The sequence below is a fragment of the Alexandromys fortis genome, unplaced genomic scaffold (genome assembly GCF_014885135.2).
Source record: "Alexandromys fortis isolate MF-2015 unplaced genomic scaffold, M_Fortis_MF-2015_v1.1 scaffold_31, whole genome shotgun sequence".
Taxonomy (NCBI): Eukaryota; Metazoa; Chordata; class Mammalia; order Rodentia; family Cricetidae; genus Alexandromys; species Alexandromys fortis.
In genome coordinates this window covers 6,832,455-6,849,639 of record NW_026067974.1, presented here as the reverse complement: position 1 = coordinate 6,849,639, position 17,185 = coordinate 6,832,455, and the positions used below count along the sequence as shown (strand labels likewise).

General features: G+C 55.2%; 1 protein-coding gene across 3 annotated transcripts; it reads right to left on the bottom strand.

Annotated features, from left to right (window-relative positions):
• Positions 1-337: 337 nt before the first annotated feature.
• Positions 338-16,829, bottom strand: Col1a1 (collagen type I alpha 1 chain). 3 transcript variants are annotated; one of them, XM_050156856.1, is made up of 51 exons: positions 16,630-16,829; positions 15,016-15,210; positions 14,862-14,893; positions 14,705-14,740; positions 14,514-14,615; positions 13,752-13,820; positions 13,412-13,456; positions 13,198-13,251; positions 13,024-13,077; positions 12,494-12,547; positions 12,336-12,389; positions 11,960-12,013; positions 11,830-11,874; positions 11,656-11,709; positions 11,498-11,542; positions 11,305-11,358; positions 10,962-11,060; positions 10,829-10,873; positions 10,638-10,736; positions 10,452-10,505; positions 10,169-10,276; positions 10,019-10,072; positions 9,665-9,763; positions 9,493-9,546; positions 9,303-9,401; positions 8,743-8,796; positions 8,504-8,557; positions 8,349-8,402; positions 8,196-8,249; positions 7,763-7,807; positions 7,573-7,671; positions 7,289-7,396; positions 6,856-6,963; positions 6,608-6,661; positions 6,386-6,439; positions 6,058-6,165; positions 5,916-5,969; positions 5,754-5,807; positions 5,466-5,627; positions 5,257-5,364; positions 4,986-5,093; positions 4,828-4,881; positions 4,610-4,717; positions 4,194-4,247; positions 3,973-4,080; positions 3,615-3,668; positions 3,195-3,302; positions 2,823-3,105; positions 2,488-2,678; positions 1,971-2,213; positions 338-1,840 (listed from the first exon to the last, which is right to left on the bottom strand). In XM_050156856.1, the coding sequence occupies exons 1-51, from the start codon at positions 16,703-16,705 to the stop codon at positions 1,694-1,696; spliced, it is 4,362 nt and encodes a 1,453-aa protein (XP_050012813.1). In that variant the 5' UTR covers positions 16,706-16,829; the 3' UTR covers positions 338-1,693. The 3 variants fall into 3 exon arrangements, with proteins under 3 accessions (XP_050012813.1, XP_050012814.1, XP_050012815.1); XM_050156857.1 differs by lacking the exons at positions 5,257-5,364; positions 5,466-5,627; XM_050156858.1 differs by lacking the exons at positions 8,504-8,557; positions 8,743-8,796; positions 9,303-9,401; ... (5 more) ...; positions 10,638-10,736; positions 10,829-10,873.
• Positions 16,830-17,185: the final 356 nt, after the last annotated feature.

The following is a 17,185-nucleotide window of genomic DNA, read 5'->3' as shown; positions in this document are numbered from 1 at the left end:
AGCCTCCCATGGACAACCCTTCCCCAGGTCTCAGGCCTGCACATGGAGAAGTATGGTGTTGATGGAATAGTGGGTGAACTAGGAGTCGAGGTGCATGTGGGTATGCCCATGACTTGTGCACCCTGGATGGAACAGTAGTGCAGGGAGAACTAAAAGAGAAAAAGGAAAGGGGAGGGGAGCTCTAAGGCAGAGGAAAGGCAAGAAGAAGGTGGCAGCATTTGGATGAGAAATGGGGGCAGAGAGGGTGGGAAATAAAAGCAAGCCCACCAGAGCGCTCTCCCTGGGTCCTCCCCGCCCCAAGTCCCAGGAAGGAAATTCGGAGGCCACTGCACATGTGTTGGGTCATTTCCACATGCTTTATTCCAGCAATCAAAATAATTAAAAACATCTCAAATTATTATACACATACAAAATAGGTACAGAGTCTCTTGTTTCCTCCCACCCCAGGGGTAAAAACTGCTTTGTGCTTTGAAAAGCGGTTCTTTGAAACCCGGATGCAGAACAGACTAGGAGAGAGAGGCTGAGGGTAAGGTGCAGCCACAAGAGGGGAGAATTTCAGGATTTCAGAAGAGAGTGAGAGGTCAGATTGCGAGAGGCCCAGGAACTGGAAGAGTGGAGAGAGGGTAGAGAGAGAGCAGCTGGGGCTGACACTCTCTCCTCCCATGTTACATAGCACCTGTCAGAAAAAAGAAAATTCACACGAGTCCCTATCCATTAAAAAAAAAAAAAAAGAATAAAAATAAAGACTTTGAACAAAAGGAACATTTGCTGGCCTAGGGAGCATCTCAACTTCTATAGCACCAGAGATTCCTTCCCACCCCACCCCTTCACAGAGATGTAGCACCTTTGATACCAAACTGGGCGCGCTGCCACCCTACCCCCATCCCCGCCCCCACACAGTTGCCCCGGTGACACACAAAGACAAGAACGAGGTAGTCTTTTAGCAACACAATTACACAAGGAACAGAACGGTCTCTCCCACCCAGCCTGCACACACGTGTCCGATGTTTCCAGTCTGCTGTGACCCTGCCTGGCTCCAAATCCCCTGGAGGGGCAGGTGGCTCTCTCACCACGGCCAGGGTGTGTTGCTGAGGCCATGGAGATGCCAGATGGTTAGGCTCCTTCAAAAGTCCAAGAACCCCATGTCCTGGCAGGATTTGGAGGTGCTGGGTGGGGAAGTAGGCTGGGGGTAAAGGGGCTGATGGGATGTTTCAGCATTGCCTTTGGTTGCTGGGCAGACAATGCGTTATTTCCTGTGTCTTTGGGGGAGACTTAAATTTGGGAGCAATGGAGAAGAGGCCCCAAGAGGGGGTGGAGAAAGGAGCAGAAAAGGCAGCATTTGGGGTATCATAAGCCCAGCGGGCAGAAAGGGACTTATACCCACATAGGTCTTCAAGCAAGTGGACCAAGCTTCCTTTTTTAAAAAGTTATTTATTTATTCTTTTTTTTTTTTTCCTTTTTGGTAAGGTTGAATGCACTTTTGGTTTTTGGTCAAGTTCAGTTGGTCAAAGATAAAAACTAAGTTTGAGAGATGAATGCAAAGAAAAAAAAATGTTTTCCAAAGTCCATGTGAAATTGTCCCCCGTTTTTTTTTTTTGGCTTTTGGGGAAATTCAGTTTGGGTTGTTCATCTGTTTCCAGGGTTGGGGAAAAGTGGGCTGGGTGGGAGGGAACCAGATTGGGGTGGAGGGAGTTTACACGAAGCAGGCAGGGCCAATGTCTAATCCGAATTCCTGGTCTGGGGCACCAATGTCCAAGGGAGCCACATCGATGATGGGCAGGCGGGAGGTCTTGGTGGTTTTGTATTCGATGACTGTCTTGCCCCAACTTCCTGTATGACTCTGAAGTGGATGAAAACGGTGGGAGGGGGTATTTTACCAAGGGCAGTGACGGAGTGAGGGTCACTCTGATCTGCCAAAAGGCTAAAGCAGAAGCCCAGAGAGGTGGGCTGGCCGCGTCTGGGGGACTCACCGTGCAGCCGTCGACAAGGGTGCTGTAAGTGAAGCGGCTGTTGCCCTCGCCCCGGAGCTCGATCTCATTGGAACCCTGGAGGAGCAGGGACTTCTTGAGGTTGCCGGTCTGTTGATCCATGTAGGCCACGCTGTTCTTGCAGTGGTAGGTGATGTTCTGGGAGGCCTCGGTGGACATCAGGCGCAGGAAGGTGAGCTGGATGGCAACGTCAGCAGGATCGGAGCCCTCGCTTCCGTACTCTAACTGCGTGGGCCAGAGAGAGCAGGCAATGGGTGACCACATGGAATCTCTAGTCCCTGGCCTTCCTGCCCAAAATCTGCTAAGAAATTTCATCTCAAGTTAAAATGTAGGGCACCCCTTGTCCAAGGGCACCTAAGGGACCCAAGACTCCTGTCTCCTAGACCAACTCTGCCCTTCCACTAAGCCAGTATTAAATCTACTCCAGGACTTCCTCTGCCTTCTGAGCAGGAGGCTAGCCCATCTCCTGCAAAGCGGCTCTAGGGCTCAGCGCCTGTACCTGGAATCCATCAGTCATGCTCTCTCCGAACCAGACATGCTTCTTTTCCTTGGGGTTTGTGCTGATGTACCAGTTCTTCTGGGGCACAGAGGGCTGCGTGGGGAACACACAGGTCTGGCCTGTCTCCATGTTGCAGAAGACCTTGATGGCATCCAGGTTGCAGCCTTGGTTAGGGTCAATCCAGTACTCTCCTGAAGTGGGCAGGGCAACACAGAGTCAGGAGAAGTAGGCAGCCAGCACCGTTGTGGAAAGTGGGATGCGTAAAGGCATGGGGGAAGCGGCATGGCGGGAGAAAGAGGGTTGGGGAAGGGGAGGCAGCTGGGGTTGGTTCTTACCGCTCTTCCAGTCAGAGTGGCACATTTTGAGGTCACGGCAGGTGCGGGCGGGGTTCTTGCGGGTGCCTTCGGGGCTTCGGATGTTCTCGATTTGCTGGCTCAGGCTCTTGAGGGTGGTGTCCACCTCAAGGTCACGGTCACGGACCACGTTGGCATCATCAGCCCGGTAGTAGCGGCCACCATCGGAGGCCTTCTCTTGGGGTGGCTGAGGCAGGAAGCTGAAGTCGTAACCGCCACTGGGAGGACCAGGAGGGCCAGGGGGTCCAGGAGGGCCGGGAGGACCCTGTTTAAAGAGAGGAGGTCAAGGTTTCCTGATGTTCAAGTCTCCTAGGGGACGGAGAGTCATGAGGCAGAGGATGTGGGGCTACGTACAACAGGACCGCTGTCACCAGTGCGACCTCGAGGACCAGGGGGGCCAATGGGGCCGGGGAGACCGTTGAGTCCATCTTTGCCAGGAGCACCAGCAGAGCCAGGGGGACCCTAGTGGTGGAGATGGTCGGATAAAGTTGGTCAGAATCCCAAGGCAGCCCCGACTCTGGCTGAGGAGCACCCTCCCCACCTCTGACTCAGTCTGGTCCCCATTTCTGCCTTAAAGGGTATTCTCAACTAGTTACTATGGGTGTCCTGGAAGGAGCCAGGATCAGAAGGCCAGAGACTGTATAAGACCAAGGGTCTGTTTCTCCCCACCCTGTCTGGCCTCTGGAGAACAGAGGGATGCCTGAAGGTAACCAGAGGTCCTCACTGTAGCTGAGATGGAGGACCCACGAAGAAGTAATGGAAGGTGCAACTTACCCGGGGACCTGCAGGACCAGAAGCTCCAGAGGGACCTTGTTCACCAGGAGAACCCTAAAGGACAGAGAAAGGCAGTTCAGGGGCAGTGTGTGTGTGTGTGTGGGGGGGTAACATGCCCCCTTCATTCTAGAACTCTAGCTCCAAGTTGTCCATATGCTAAGACCACTTCCACAGTCCCTGTCTGGGTACCTCTCTCCCTGTTAGAAATGCCCAGAAATCTTCTGTCCCTCTCCCCCACTAGGAAGGAATCAGAATGTCTGTCTAGAGAAGAACCAAGCAAGAGCTCCTCCTCCCACTGTGCAGCAAGCACAGGGAGATGGTGGGAGAGGTCAGAGTCCAGGAAACTGGGTATACTCACAGGAGAGCCAGGAGGACCCTGGAGACCGGAGAAGCCACGGTGACCCTTTATGCCTCTGTCACCTTGTTCGCCTGTCTCACCCTTGTCACCACGGGGACCTTGGGGTCCCTAAAAGAGAGCAGGAGACAGGCTGTTGGGTGAAGCTCTACTGCTGTCAAGGGGGAAACTGTTCACACCTAGGCCGGTGTTCACAGGACATGAGGTTTGCATGGGACACTTACAGCAGGGCCACGGGCACCAGCAGGGCCAATGGGACCAGCAGGACCAGCAGGACCCTGGGGAGAAAACAGTGTGTTAGATCCTGACTAGGGGAGGCCAAGCCTGGGGGCTGCAGAGTGATGAGCTCCTCTTGGTCAGATTCCTAGCCCACATCTCTCATGCGGTGGCCACCTCTCCTGACTCCCAGTCAAGCTTCCTCAGAGCCAGGCCTCACTCGAAGTGCTGGGGCAAGCCCCATGCCTGGGGCGGATGGAGATGGGGTGAGATGGGCCTCAAGGCCAAGTTATGGCTCAGTTTTTCCAGGGAGGCCAAGGACCCAGACAAATCCCAAGACTCCCGCTTTTCCCGCAGCTGGATGAGGTCATTCATCCATTCCCTAGCCTTTGGGCATGCCTGAAGCAGAGGCCCAGCTACTTACAGTCTCACCGCGGTCGCCACTCTTGCCAGCAGGGCCAACAGGGCCAGGAGCACCGGGAGCACCAGGGGCACCAGGGGGGCCAGCAGGGCCAGTCTCACCACGGTCACCCTGGGAGCAGAGGGCAGAGGTCATAAAGTCAGTCTCAGATGAAGTACCCAGGCTGGGCAGGGGCCAGGGCAAACCAGAATCCAGCCTTGGTGTGGGGCCTGATCTCTTACCTTGGGGCCAGGAGAGCCATCTCTTCCAGGGGAGCCTTCAGCACCAGGGGATCCCTGTAGAGGGAGTGGGGAGAAGTGAGTGACCACCCCAGGAAAGAGGTCAGGCACAGTCCTAGTGGCCCTGCACCGTCACTGGCTAGGAGATGGAGGCTTCTTACCTCACGTCCAGATTCACCAGGGGGGCCAGCCAATCCAGGGGGACCCATGGGGCCGGGGGGACCACGTTCACCACTTGATCCAGAAGGACCTTGTTTGCCGGGTTCGCCCTAAAGAAGAAGAGAGAGAGTAAGACGAGACCAGATGTGGGGTCTGGAGCCACGAGTCCGCTTCTATCATATTTGCTCTCCTCGCCTCTACCACTGCTGCCCTGCCCCTTCCAAGTCCTGGCATGATTTGTCTTGGAGACCCCCAACCTGAAGGAGCACTCACAGAGGGGCCAGGAAGACCAGGGAAGCCTCTTTCTCCTCTCTGACCGGGCAGACCAACCACACCACGCTGTCCAGCAATACCCTGAGGTCCAGGGGTACCAGGAGAGCCCTGTGGGAGGCAGACAGGGGTGAGAAGAGCTCACAATAACACAGAGAACATGAGCAACTCTGAAACACTCCAGAACAACAGAGACCAGAGCTAGCACTTACAGCAGGTCCATCAGCACCAGGGGCTCCTTTCTCACCAGCAGGGCCAGGGGGACCTGGGGGACCAACTTCACCAGGACGTCCCGCGGGACCAGTCTCACCACGGGGACCTTTGCCTCCTTCTTTGCCAACAGGACCAGGAGGGCCAGGGGGTCCAGCATTTCCCTAAATGGGCACAAGAGGGACTGTCAGGGTCCAGGTTTCCAAAGCATCATAGTTACATGTCCCAGCCAAGCCCACTGTCCTGACAGTGCTTGCCCCTCCCCCCAATCCAAAACCATAGATACTCACAGAGGGGCCAGGAGGACCAACACGGCCAGCAGCACCAGGGAAACCAGTAGCACCCTGGCCGGAGAGAACACAGTGTGGTCAGAAGCGAACAGTAAGCTTACCAGGCCCGATCTCCAATCTCTGGCTTTGGGGAGACTCCACAGAGACATGGATGGTACTCACAGGGGGACCAGCAGAGCCACGAGCACCTTTGGGTCCAGGAGCACCAACGTTACCCTGTAAGAGAGCGTAAAGGTATAAGACCCAGGCTAGGCCCAAGTCTAAGGCTACCAGAAACTTGGGTTGTAGAGGATGAAAGACTCACAATGGGGCCAGGAGGTCCAGCAGGTCCAGCGGGGCCAGGAGGACCACTGTCGCCTTTAGTACCAGTTTCACCAGGTTCACCTTTAGCACCAGGTTGGCCATCAGCACCCTGGACAAGAGAGAGAATGGAGCAGTGGATGAGGCAGCCTGGCAGCAGCAGGCCTCTGGGCTGGAGAGGGGGGGGGCAGCTAGAAGCTTGGAGAAAACCAATCCCTCCCCACCCTTCTCCCCTGACTCAGGGTTACACTTCTGTCCTCATTCAGTCACCCAAGGTCCCATGCCTCCTATCTCAGCTGGTGACAGAAAGTAAAGAGGGTATTGGTACTCACAGGGGGGCCAGCGAAACCAGCAGGGCCAGGGGGGCCAGGCTCCCCACGGTCTCCCTAGAAGAAGAAGATGACTTTGGAGAGATGTCTCCACATTGGGAAAGGAGAGGAACAGAAGGAGCAAAGGCACAGAGGTGACGGTCAGGGGTGGGGGTGGGAGGAACAGAAAGCAGGTAAGAGAAAAGAGCTGAACACAGATCTTATCAGGGGGTCGTCTGTACTTACGGGGGCACCACGGGCTCCGGTGGGACCAGCAGGACCACTGGGACCAGTTTCTCCCTATGAGGGAGAGACAAGCGCTCTAAACTCTCCTAGAAGATGAACCAATAGCATCTCCCCCCCCCCTTTCTGGTTCTTTGAACCTCCTGGGTCACCAGCTTCATGTGGCATGACCTGCCTTCCCTGCAAAGCCCCACCTGGGTTTGCTGAGGAAGCTGTGTATTAGGAAATAAGGTGACAAGGCAGCTACTCACCTTGTCACCAGGGGCACCAGCAGGGCCAGGAGGACCAATGGGACCAGTCAGACCACGGACGCCATCTTTGCCAGGAGAACCATCAGCACCTTTGGGACCAGCATCGCCCTAAAGATAGGGAAAAGTCAGACTTCCAGTGTGGGGCCAGGAGTTGAGCTACAGCATCCTGCAGACTTTTCTGAGACCCGGTGCCAAGGACACAAGATCCTTTCCGGGGAAAAGGTGACTATGTGGGGTTCAGGTGGGACCTTGGTTAAGAGGCCCCTGAGCTCTACAGTGTGATAAATAAAGGAGCCTCTGTCAGGGAGATGGCCTAACTCTCATCACCATGGTATCACATCAAGAGAAGGGCCTGAATCACAGGTATAAGATTACCCAGCAAAGTGAGGAGATAGGTGAGACCCACCAAGGGCTCAAGGGGAGGTTGACTTACTCTGTCACCCTTAGGACCTGGAAGACCAGCTGCACCACGTTCACCAGGCATTCCCTGAAGACCAGGAGCGCCCTGGCTACCGGGAGCTCCGGGGGCACCAGTATCACCCTGTTTGGTGAACAAGAAGATGAGTGAGACATGGAGTCCCAGGAAGCATCCCTGACCCCCAAGCTCACGGACCCAACCTCAGGTCTCATGGGTACCTACTCTGGTCTTGTCCCCCAACCCTTCACATCCCTATGGCTTGGGTCATAACCATCATATGCTTTCCACGATGCCCTCACCTTGGCACCATCATTGCCGGGAGCACCATTGTTTCCACGGGGACCAGCAGGACCTGGGGGACCTTGTACACCACGCTCGCCAGGGAAACCTCTCTCGCCCTGCAAAGGAAAGAGAGGGCACATGATGGCTGCTCCAACAAGGCCGAGCTTGGGACATTGTAACGGAAGTGGCATGAGAGGACCCACTTACTCTTGCTCCAGAGGGTCCAGGGGCACCAAGGTCTCCAGGGACACCCTAAGGGTAGGAAAGAGGAATAACAGTGAGCCCAAATTCCCCTTGAGAAAGAGCTTCCACCCCTCTCCCTGGAAGCTGGTCCTTGGGAGCCATGTTTAGAAGTGAAAACATTCTTGGCTGAGATTTGGAATCCCTCCTTACAATGGGAAGGCTTGCGGTAAAGCCAGTTATTCTAGGATGCGTGTAGAGAAGTCACCTTGCCTAGAAGCCATGCAACCAATTCCACATCATATGCAGCTCCCTCAGTCTGTGTAACCACAGTCCTCCTCCGTGTCTAACCTCTATCCTTCTAGATGTTGGTTCCCTGCTCATCTAGGGGCAGTGGGTGGTCTGTCTCTTTTTTTATTTCCTGCCTGCTCCTGCCCTCTGGCCAGTTGCTACCCCTTACCTGTTCACCGGGCTTGCCTGCTTCACCAGGAGGACCAGCAGGGCCGGGGAGACCCTACAGGGTGGAGATGGGAGAGAGAGAAGGGTTTAGAATCTGTGAGAGTTAACAAAGAAACATTCTGCACTCCCCTACAAACCTGTCACCAGGTCTTACCTGGAATCCAGGGGAGCCAGCAGGGCCTTGTTCGCCTCTCTCACCAGCAGGACCCTGTCACAGAGAAGAGGTTGTCATCATGAGTAGTCCAAGGGGAAGGGAGGCAGAGTCCCCCCTTTCCCTGTTCCCCAGGCCTCCCTGACAGGAACACTTACAGCAGGGCCGGGGGCTCCCTGAGCTCCAGCTTCTCCATCTTTGCCAGCAGGACCCTGTGGGGAGAAAGTGGCAAGTTCAGTGTGGTAAGGCAGATGGCAGCGCAGGTAAGGCCTGGACATCTGGGACAAGGCAGAGCCTGCTTGTGGCTTCTGGTGTCCTTACAGTGGCTACAGAATGAAGATGGTGTGTGTCACAGGCAGGGGCAGAAAGGTGACAGAGTCTCAAAAGAGATACTTACCACAGGGCCAGGGGGTCCGGGAACACCACGCTCTCCAGCCTTTCCAGGTTCTCCCTGTGTAGAAAGGGAGGCAGAATTGAGGGTCATGGGATTCACTACAGTCAAGACCCCTCATTACAGGGAGTCTTCCTAGAGGGCTTTCTGTTTAAGAAGGCCGAATCCTCTAGGGAAAGCCTTGCTGGCATCTCATGCTTGGTCTCTCTCTGCTGCACACAAAGTGGATGCTGCCCAAGGCTCCTTCCTGGTCACCTTCTCCTCTTCCTTTTCCTGACATACAACTGTGGTGACCTGAACTGCTAATGGCTGTCATCTCCTCGGGGTTCTCCTCTTCCTACCACACTTGGGGATGACTATCTCATAGAAGACTAATCTTGTCTGTATGCTGGGGGATGCTCACCCAGCAACAATACTTAATTATCAGGGACAAAACAATATCAAGGAGCCAAAAGTCTCCTGTTTTACCAATGGGTCCCGAAAAGGTGATTAAAGGGCCCGAGGTCACGCAGCAAGTCAGCGGATTTAGTGTGCCTGTTCTGCATCGTTCCTCCGTGAGTACTTACAGCGGTGCCCTTAGGCCCAGGGAATCCCATCACGCCAGCCTGGCCACGGGCTCCAGGAGGACCTGGGGGTCCAGGGCGACCATCTTGACCAGCGGGACCCTGAGGGTGAGAGGCACAAGAGTTGCAGTAAGGACCAAGGTGCATACACAGGAGGGTGGAGGGTGACACGTGAGAAAGGAAGCATACTTACAGGGGGGCCAGTTTTGCCATCAGGACCAGGGCTTCCAGGGCTGCCAGTGAGACCCTAGGGAGAGGCAGGATCATGAACGGAAGCAGGGGGAGGGAGCGGCGGAGGAGGGGTATGGAGCACCAGTGGCAGACTGTCCCAGTCTCATGCAGAATAAGAGGGTCTTGGCTCTCACCTTGGCACCGGGGAGACCAGCTTCACCAGGGCGACCAGCTTCACCAGGAGAACCTTTGGGACCAGCAGGCCCGGGAGCACCACGTTCACCAGCAGGACCCTAAGTGAATAGAAGTCAAGGACACATCAGGGCCACAGCCTGGGCCTCATTACCACGGGCTGGCAACCGCATCCTCTTCATGCTGGGGGAACGTTCAGGACTTTGAGGGGCATCGTTGGGGATGCCAAATATGAGGAGGAGGGAGGCACAAAGATGGGCCCAGGTAACAGGGAGCATTATTGGGGTCATGAGTGTTGGGAGGCGTGACCAGTCCTGTTGGGGGAGGTGAGTTCCTCTGCAAGGAAGAGAAATTACCTTGGGGCCAGCAACACCATCAGCACCAGGGAAACCACGGCTTCCAGGTCCACCCTGCAGGCAGAAAAGAAGAGACCAGTGAGCTTAATCACCACCCCCAGGGACAGGGCAAACACTGAGGGCAGAGAAGGAGAGGCACAGGGGACTTACACGCTCGCCAGGAGGTCCGGGCAGGCCAGTAGGTCCAGGTTCTCCACGGGCTCCTCGTTTTCCTTCTTCCCCAGCAGGGCCAGGGGGACCTTGAACACCAGCAGGGCCCTGGAGTGGGCAGAAAGGGAGTGGTCAGGGGGCACAAGTCTTGAAGCCCATGACGCTGGCCTCTAACCACAGGGCCCCTGGGTATGGGGCGGGGGCTCCTGTCCTCCCTTGGTCTCTCTTGAGAGTCGTCCAGGCCCCAGGGGCTGAGGAGAAGGAGGGGTGAGGTAGGACTTACGGGCTCTCCTTTGGCACCAGTATCTCCTTTGTTGCCAGGAGCACCAGGTTCACCCTATGTCGGGGTAGCAGGAGAGAATGAGATGAATTGGCGTTACTCTGTTGGTTCGCAAATGTATGCTTCCCCAGAAGGGGGCGCACTGGAGCTAGTGCATGAGTTGGGCGGAAGGGAGTGTTTTGTACTTACACTGTTACCCTTGGGACCCGGAGCGCCACTGGGGCCCTGGGGTCCAGAGGGGCCTCGGGCACCAGGGAAGCCAGGAGCACCAGCAATACCAGGAGCACCCTGCAGGAGGCAGGATAGACATTTTAGCCCAGGGGTGGAGGGCATGAGGCAGGTGGCAGGCGGGCGTCAGAGGAGGGCTGGTGGTGACTTACGTTAGCACCTTTAGCACCAGGTTGTCCATCAGCACCAGGATTTCCCTGTCACATAGAGGAAGGAGGGTGAGTGGCAGGCAAGGACTCTGAAGCTGGCAAGTAGCCCAGGAAGACAGTAGCAGGCGACACTTACAGCAGGGCCGGCAGCACCAGCAGGGCCAGGGGGTCCGGGCTCACCACGAATACCCTGGGGACCTTCAGAGCCTCGGGCTCCCTGGGGACCAGCTTCACCCTGTGTTGGAGGAAAGAACAAATCAGAACCCAAGCTGGGGCATCTAGCATTACTTCTGGATGTCAGGTGTGTGGGGGGGGGGGCAGAAGAGGAAGGACGAGGACTTTGAGAGCTAGGGAGGGGACCCTAGGATAAGGGTATTGAGGAATGCGCTTCACTCTTTACACTCTGGGCTTCTCTGGTATGGGGTGACACCCAGTTTTTATTCTGTGACAGTCATGTTCGAAGAAAGAATGGGTCTCACCTTAGCACCAACTGCACCAGGGAATCCAGGAGGTCCAGTGGGGCCAGTGGGACCCTGGGAACAAAATGGATGTTTAACTACAAGGCACAGATAGAAGCTAAGAGCTCCTAAGTTTCAACAGCTGATGTCAGCCCCAAGAGCTGACACTGAAACCTCACCCCACTCCCAAACTCAAAGTCAAAGCCATCCTTACCGGGGGCCCAGCTGCACCAGTAGCACCATCGTTACCACGAGCACCCTGTAAGAGAGAGGGGAGACCCAGTTATGCCCCTGAGCACTAGACAGCTTCCAGAGTCCCTGGTGAACCCCAACCAGAGCCCAGGGACTTCCCAGGGGGCTAGGAGTACTTACAGCAGGGCCAGGGGCTCCAGGGCGACCTCTCTCACCAGGCAGGCCTCGAGGACCCTAATAACCAAACCAAGAGATGTCAAGCGAGATGGAGATGCACTCTCTGCCAGCCTCCATCCACCCTTCACTCAACCCCTCCCTCTTGGGGCACCCCCACCCTCAAGGTAGCATATTCACCATCTGGCCAGGAGCTCCATTTTCACCAGGACTGCCAGGCTCTCCCTAGGGACAGAGAACAGAGTGAGGGCTTCGTGTACAGCAGGACTGTTGGGGTGTGTGTGTGCAGAACCTTTTGACAGCCTCTTACCTTAGGGCCAGCAGGACCAGCATCTCCTTTGGCACCATCCAAACCACTGAAACCCTAAGGGAGGAAAGAGAGATGAGGTGAGACTCTGGGGAGGAGTATGCCACTTGGATACCCACACAGATTTGAGGAGTTTTAGATCACCCCAGCCATCTCCCTGTCTCTGAGCCAGACCAGACCCCAATTCACCTATTGTCCCATCCAGTCTCTTTATAGGGACATCCTTCCCAAGAAAAGAAGTTCTTTTGGATGTCTAACCTATGACTTTTGAGATATCTGCAGCTACCAACTAACATGATACACAACAAGATCTCTTGGGGGAAGGGTCTAGAATGGTGGCTTGAGACCTTGGGACTTTGGGAACTCAAAGGAGACTTACTCTGTGTCCCTTCATTCCAGGGAGGCCAGCTGTTCCAGGCAATCCCCGAGCACCCTGGAGAGAAAGGCAGATAAGGACACGGAAAGGGGTCAGGAGGGCTCTGGAACGCTGCTCCTAAATGCATCCCCAGTGCAGTAAGACCCGGGGCCTATCCTCACCTGAGGCCCAGGAGGTCCACGCTCACCAGGACGGCCAGGTTTACCAGCTTCTCCCTGCAGAGAGAGAAAAGGTCATTTTGGCTGTGCCCCACCCCATACTAGGAAGGAGTAGAAGTGCTCAGGTGTACTGGGGCTATTGAAGGTTCCGTCTGGTTTAGGGACCTGGAATCTAACTATGAACCTAAAACTCAGTTTAGATCTACAATGAAACCTCTGGTGACATTTGAGTACCTTCAAAGTAGTTTCTGTCACTGTGCGTTCATTTCCCCATCAGATCAACCAGAGCTCTTAAACTTGGATTACTCCAAGGAATGAGGATGGGAGTATGGACGGAGGTGGGCGCTGCCTTACTAAAACATGCTACTCAGTGGAAAGATCACTGCCAAGAACCCTCTGGGCACCAGGGAGAACTTTCATCTTCTTCCCCTGGTTATTGCCCCAGAGGGTGGTGAGACCCTGCCAGGAGGATCTAAGGACCCACACAAAGAAGGCCACAGGATGAGCTGGTGTCTTCCCCTGGGGTTACTTACATCATCTCCGTTCTTGCCAGGGGGGCCTGGGGGACCACGGGGACCCATTGGACCCTAGAGGAGACAGGAGAGGTTGTTAGAACCCCCAAATGAGAGACAACAAAGAGGAAGACTGGAGTTGGGAGGGGACACAGGTGTGATGAGGGAGGTGTGTCAAACGAAGGACTGACTTACTGAAGCACCAGGCTCGCCAGGTTCACCAGGTGGGCCTTGGAAACCCTGAGGACCCTGGAGAAGGAGAGAAGGGGAGGCTCAGAAAGGCAGGTTCTTGCTAGGCTGTCTCCCTCTTACAAGAGATGTCTACCAGCCTCCTGCCTTCACCCCAATCGTTCTCCTCCAACGTCACCCACATTCCCAAAATGATACACAAAGATCCTTGGATACGTACGGGTGCACCAGGGGGGCCAGGGAGACCACGAGGACCAGAAGGACCCTACAGAAGGAAAAAAAAAAATAAAAGGGTGGCATGTGATATCTGTGGGTGAAAGCCGTGTGGGAGAGGTCTGTTTTTACTGTGGGAATCACAGTTGTCCCGCATCTTCTCTAGGTCTGAGGTTCCAAAGGAAGCCTTTACCTCCCAAAGCTTTCTGCACCTCCCCCTTGCAGGACCATGGTGGGCCTCTCTCTTATGGATCCCCTGCCCCCCCCCCCCCCCCCCCCCCCCCCCCCCCCCCCCCCCCCCCCCCCCCCCCCCCCCCCCCCCACCACTGCTCCCCCTAGTGGCTCACCATGGGGCCAGGCACGGAAACTCCAGCTGATTTCTCGTCGTAGCCATAGGACATCTGGGGAGCAAAGTTCTAGAAAAACAAGAGAGAGTGCATGAGAAATCAGTCTGGGGTGGTAAACCGAAGGGCGGGAAGGCCTTGCCAGGCGTGGGACAATCTGACATGCGCTTGCGGATGTGATTAACTAAGAAAGCCATCAACACTGCCTGTAAGATGTTTCCTGTAGCAGACACCTCAACTGAGCCATCGAACCAGACAATCCCAAACCTCAGAACAATTGATAAAAGAGCCGCCTCTGCCTGACAACCGGACTCTTCAAAAACTTGCTGAGCCAAGATGACAAAGAGTCTCAGAAACAGTCAACATTCGTGGGGGCCGAAGAGGTGATGATGAAATGAAATTGATGGACAGGAGGGGGAAGAGAAATGCTATAAAGGACACTTTGGGCGTGGGTTAAATCTGACAGTGGATTGTATATTAGGCAATAGCGCTATATCAACATTAAATCTGGTTCTGTGGTCCCATAGGAGAACATGTCCCTGCTTAGAGAAAGGCACTTAAATGCTTCAAAGCACAGGGCATGGGCATGTTCTGTGCCCAGAGTGGCCAAAGAGTTGTGAAGAAGGGTGAGTGGAAGTTCTGTACACAATTGCAACTTTTCTGTATGTTTATGATTATTTAAAAACATAAACTTATGTCTGTCAAAGCCAAAGCAAAACAAAAACCGGGAGTCACACAGGTCTGGGGTCTCAACGATCTACTTACTCCTCCGAGGCCAGGGGGGCCGGGTGGACCAGCAGGACCAGGAGGACCAGGAAGCCCAGGCTGTCCAGGGATGCCATCTTGTCCAGGGGGGCCAGCGGGTCCCTGGACCAAGAGAGGGTGGGGTTGCTATAAGCACAAACCAGAACCACACCCCCTCCAGTGTACCAGCTCACTTAGAATGCAATGCTTACCCTTGGGCCTTGAGGGCCGCGGTCTCCTTTGGGTCCCTGTGGGTTTGAGGGTGAAGAAACAAGAGACAGATTAGAGAAACGAGAGAAGTTGCAGCCCATAGGAGGACAGTGGGAGTCACACGGGTGAGCTGAGCGGAAGCAGGGAGCAGAGTATTACCTGGACTCCTATGAGTTCTTGGTTTGGTGATTCTGTGGGGGCAAAAATGTGCAGTTAGAAGTAAATTTACTAAGGTATCCGAGGTGTTAGAGGCTTTCAAGGCACAGGCAAAGATGGGTCTCTGACCTCCCCTAAGCCTACATCCAGAACGTACCAAATTCTTCTGGGCAGAAAGCACAGCACTCGCCCTCACGTCTTTGGGGGTTGGGACAGTCCAACTTTTCCTGGCAAACCACGTCATCGCATACGGCCGTGCCATTGTGGCAGATACAGATCAAGCAGACATCGGCTTTCCACGTCTCACCATTAGGGATCTTTACGCCATTGTGTATGCAGGTGACTTCAGGGACTGCACAAATGGGAAACAGGACGTGAGCGGTTCTGAGACCCCACCTCGGGGCGCCAGGGATCCCAGCCCTACTCACCCTTTCCTCTGTCCAACAGCCGCACGCAAATTTTCCACTCCCCCCCCCCCCAAATCCTTCCCTCAAATCCTTAAATGCTGGTCTGCTCCAAAGCGGCGTTCAGTGATAGCACCGGGAATCCTGGCCAGGACAGCTATAACTTCCCAGTTCTCAGGAATTTAAACAAAGCTTTAGACCGGGGTTGCTTCCAAACTCAACTTCAGCCCACGCGCGCGGAAACCAAGTGAAATAGAAAGCCTTCTGCAGGAGAGTAGGAGGGGTCCCATACAGTAGAAGGAGGTTCATGGGGGTGTGGTTTGCGCGCAGACAAGAGGCGGGGGTGGGAGGAGAGAAGGGGTGTTCCAGCCCTGGTCCCACCCCCATTCCCTGGGCAGGTGGAATGAAGTGGGAGGGGCTAAAATGTGGAGGAGCTGATTTCAGTGGAGTCCAGTCCTAAAGTTGGATACATCCTAACCCCCACCCCCCGCTCCCAGGAATCTTAAAAAGCTTGCTTTCGAGACAAGCCCCGTCCCTCAAAGCTAAGAGAGTCTCTCTCTTAGCTAAAGAACTCAAGCCTGCAAACAGTAATTAGTAAATCATGCCCACGGCTCTAGTACCGGATCAAGTGAACCACTAGGTGGCAGGCAACACTAAGCAATGCGTAGGGCGGAAACAATTTTATCCGGCCTGAGCCACTTCTTTCAAAGACGGGCTACCCCAGCCCTGGCTTTATTTTCTCAGTGTGGAGATGGGGGTCCCAGCCCGGCAATAACCCAGATCTTCCCTCTTTAGCCCGCGCGCTGTAAAATGCTGACCCGGAACGCGTAGTGCTCAAGGTTGACCAGCAGGAGGCGCAGGGACCGCGCCCTGTCAAATCCGAGCCAAACTTTCTCATCCAGCAACCCTCCCACTCAGTGCGTCCCCTCCCCCCCACCAGCCCAGCACCCCGGCGGCCCCAGCAACACTGTCTAGCTTGCAGAGAAGGCAAACAATCTTTCCTTATGAATCATCCCGCAGCCTTTTTGATAGCTTTTACATCTTGGGCTCCTAATCTCTATTCCAGCGGCCTTATTCCATCTTCGACGTACTCTGTCCCAACTCGTGCCCAGATTCCCACTTTTCCTGTTATGCTACTGGTGGGTGCTTGGAATTTACTTCTTGTGTCATTTCACCCCGCGCTCCACTTCTGAGAACTGTCCACCCTCATCTGCACGCCTGGGTGTCCTCTCTCCTTCCAGTTCCCCTCCATCACCTTCCCACCTCTGACTGGAGCATCCCGCATTTCTGTTTAAGCCTCACTTGCCAGAATCCAGAGCAGAAAGCAATACCAAGAAGCCGTGAACTCCCCGAAGTTTGAAACTTACTGTCTTCTTGGCCGTGCGTCAGGAAGGCAGTGGCCCCTAAGAGGAGCAGGAGCCGGAGGTCCACAAAGCTGAACATGTCTAGACCCTAGACATGTAGACTCTTTGCGGCTGGGGTTGGGGGTTAGCTTCGGCTCATGCGTGTCCTCACTCCGCGTGCCTCCTGCTCTGTCCCGAGGAGAAACTCCGGTCTGCTCCGACGACTGGCCTGGGCCCCTTTTATACCATCCTGATGGAGAGTTGGGAGGAACCCTGCCTCTTGGAGAGGGGGAGCCGGCAGCCCGGCCCCCAGCCAATCAGAACTGCCTGGCCCGGCCCCCAGTTTGGATAGGAGAGGGGGGAGGAGGGAAAGGAAGGGAAAGGAGTCCACCCAGCCCCCCCCCTTTGCAATCCTGCCGCCCCTGCCCCCTGATCTACCCTGGCCAGAGGTACTGTCATCGGAGTGTGGGCCTCAGTATACTGATTTGTGGGTAGGGGATGCCCCTTGCACTTTTTTTTCTGGGACCTCAAATCAGAAGGATGTGAAACTGGGGGTCTGAGTGGGGGGACATTACAAAGG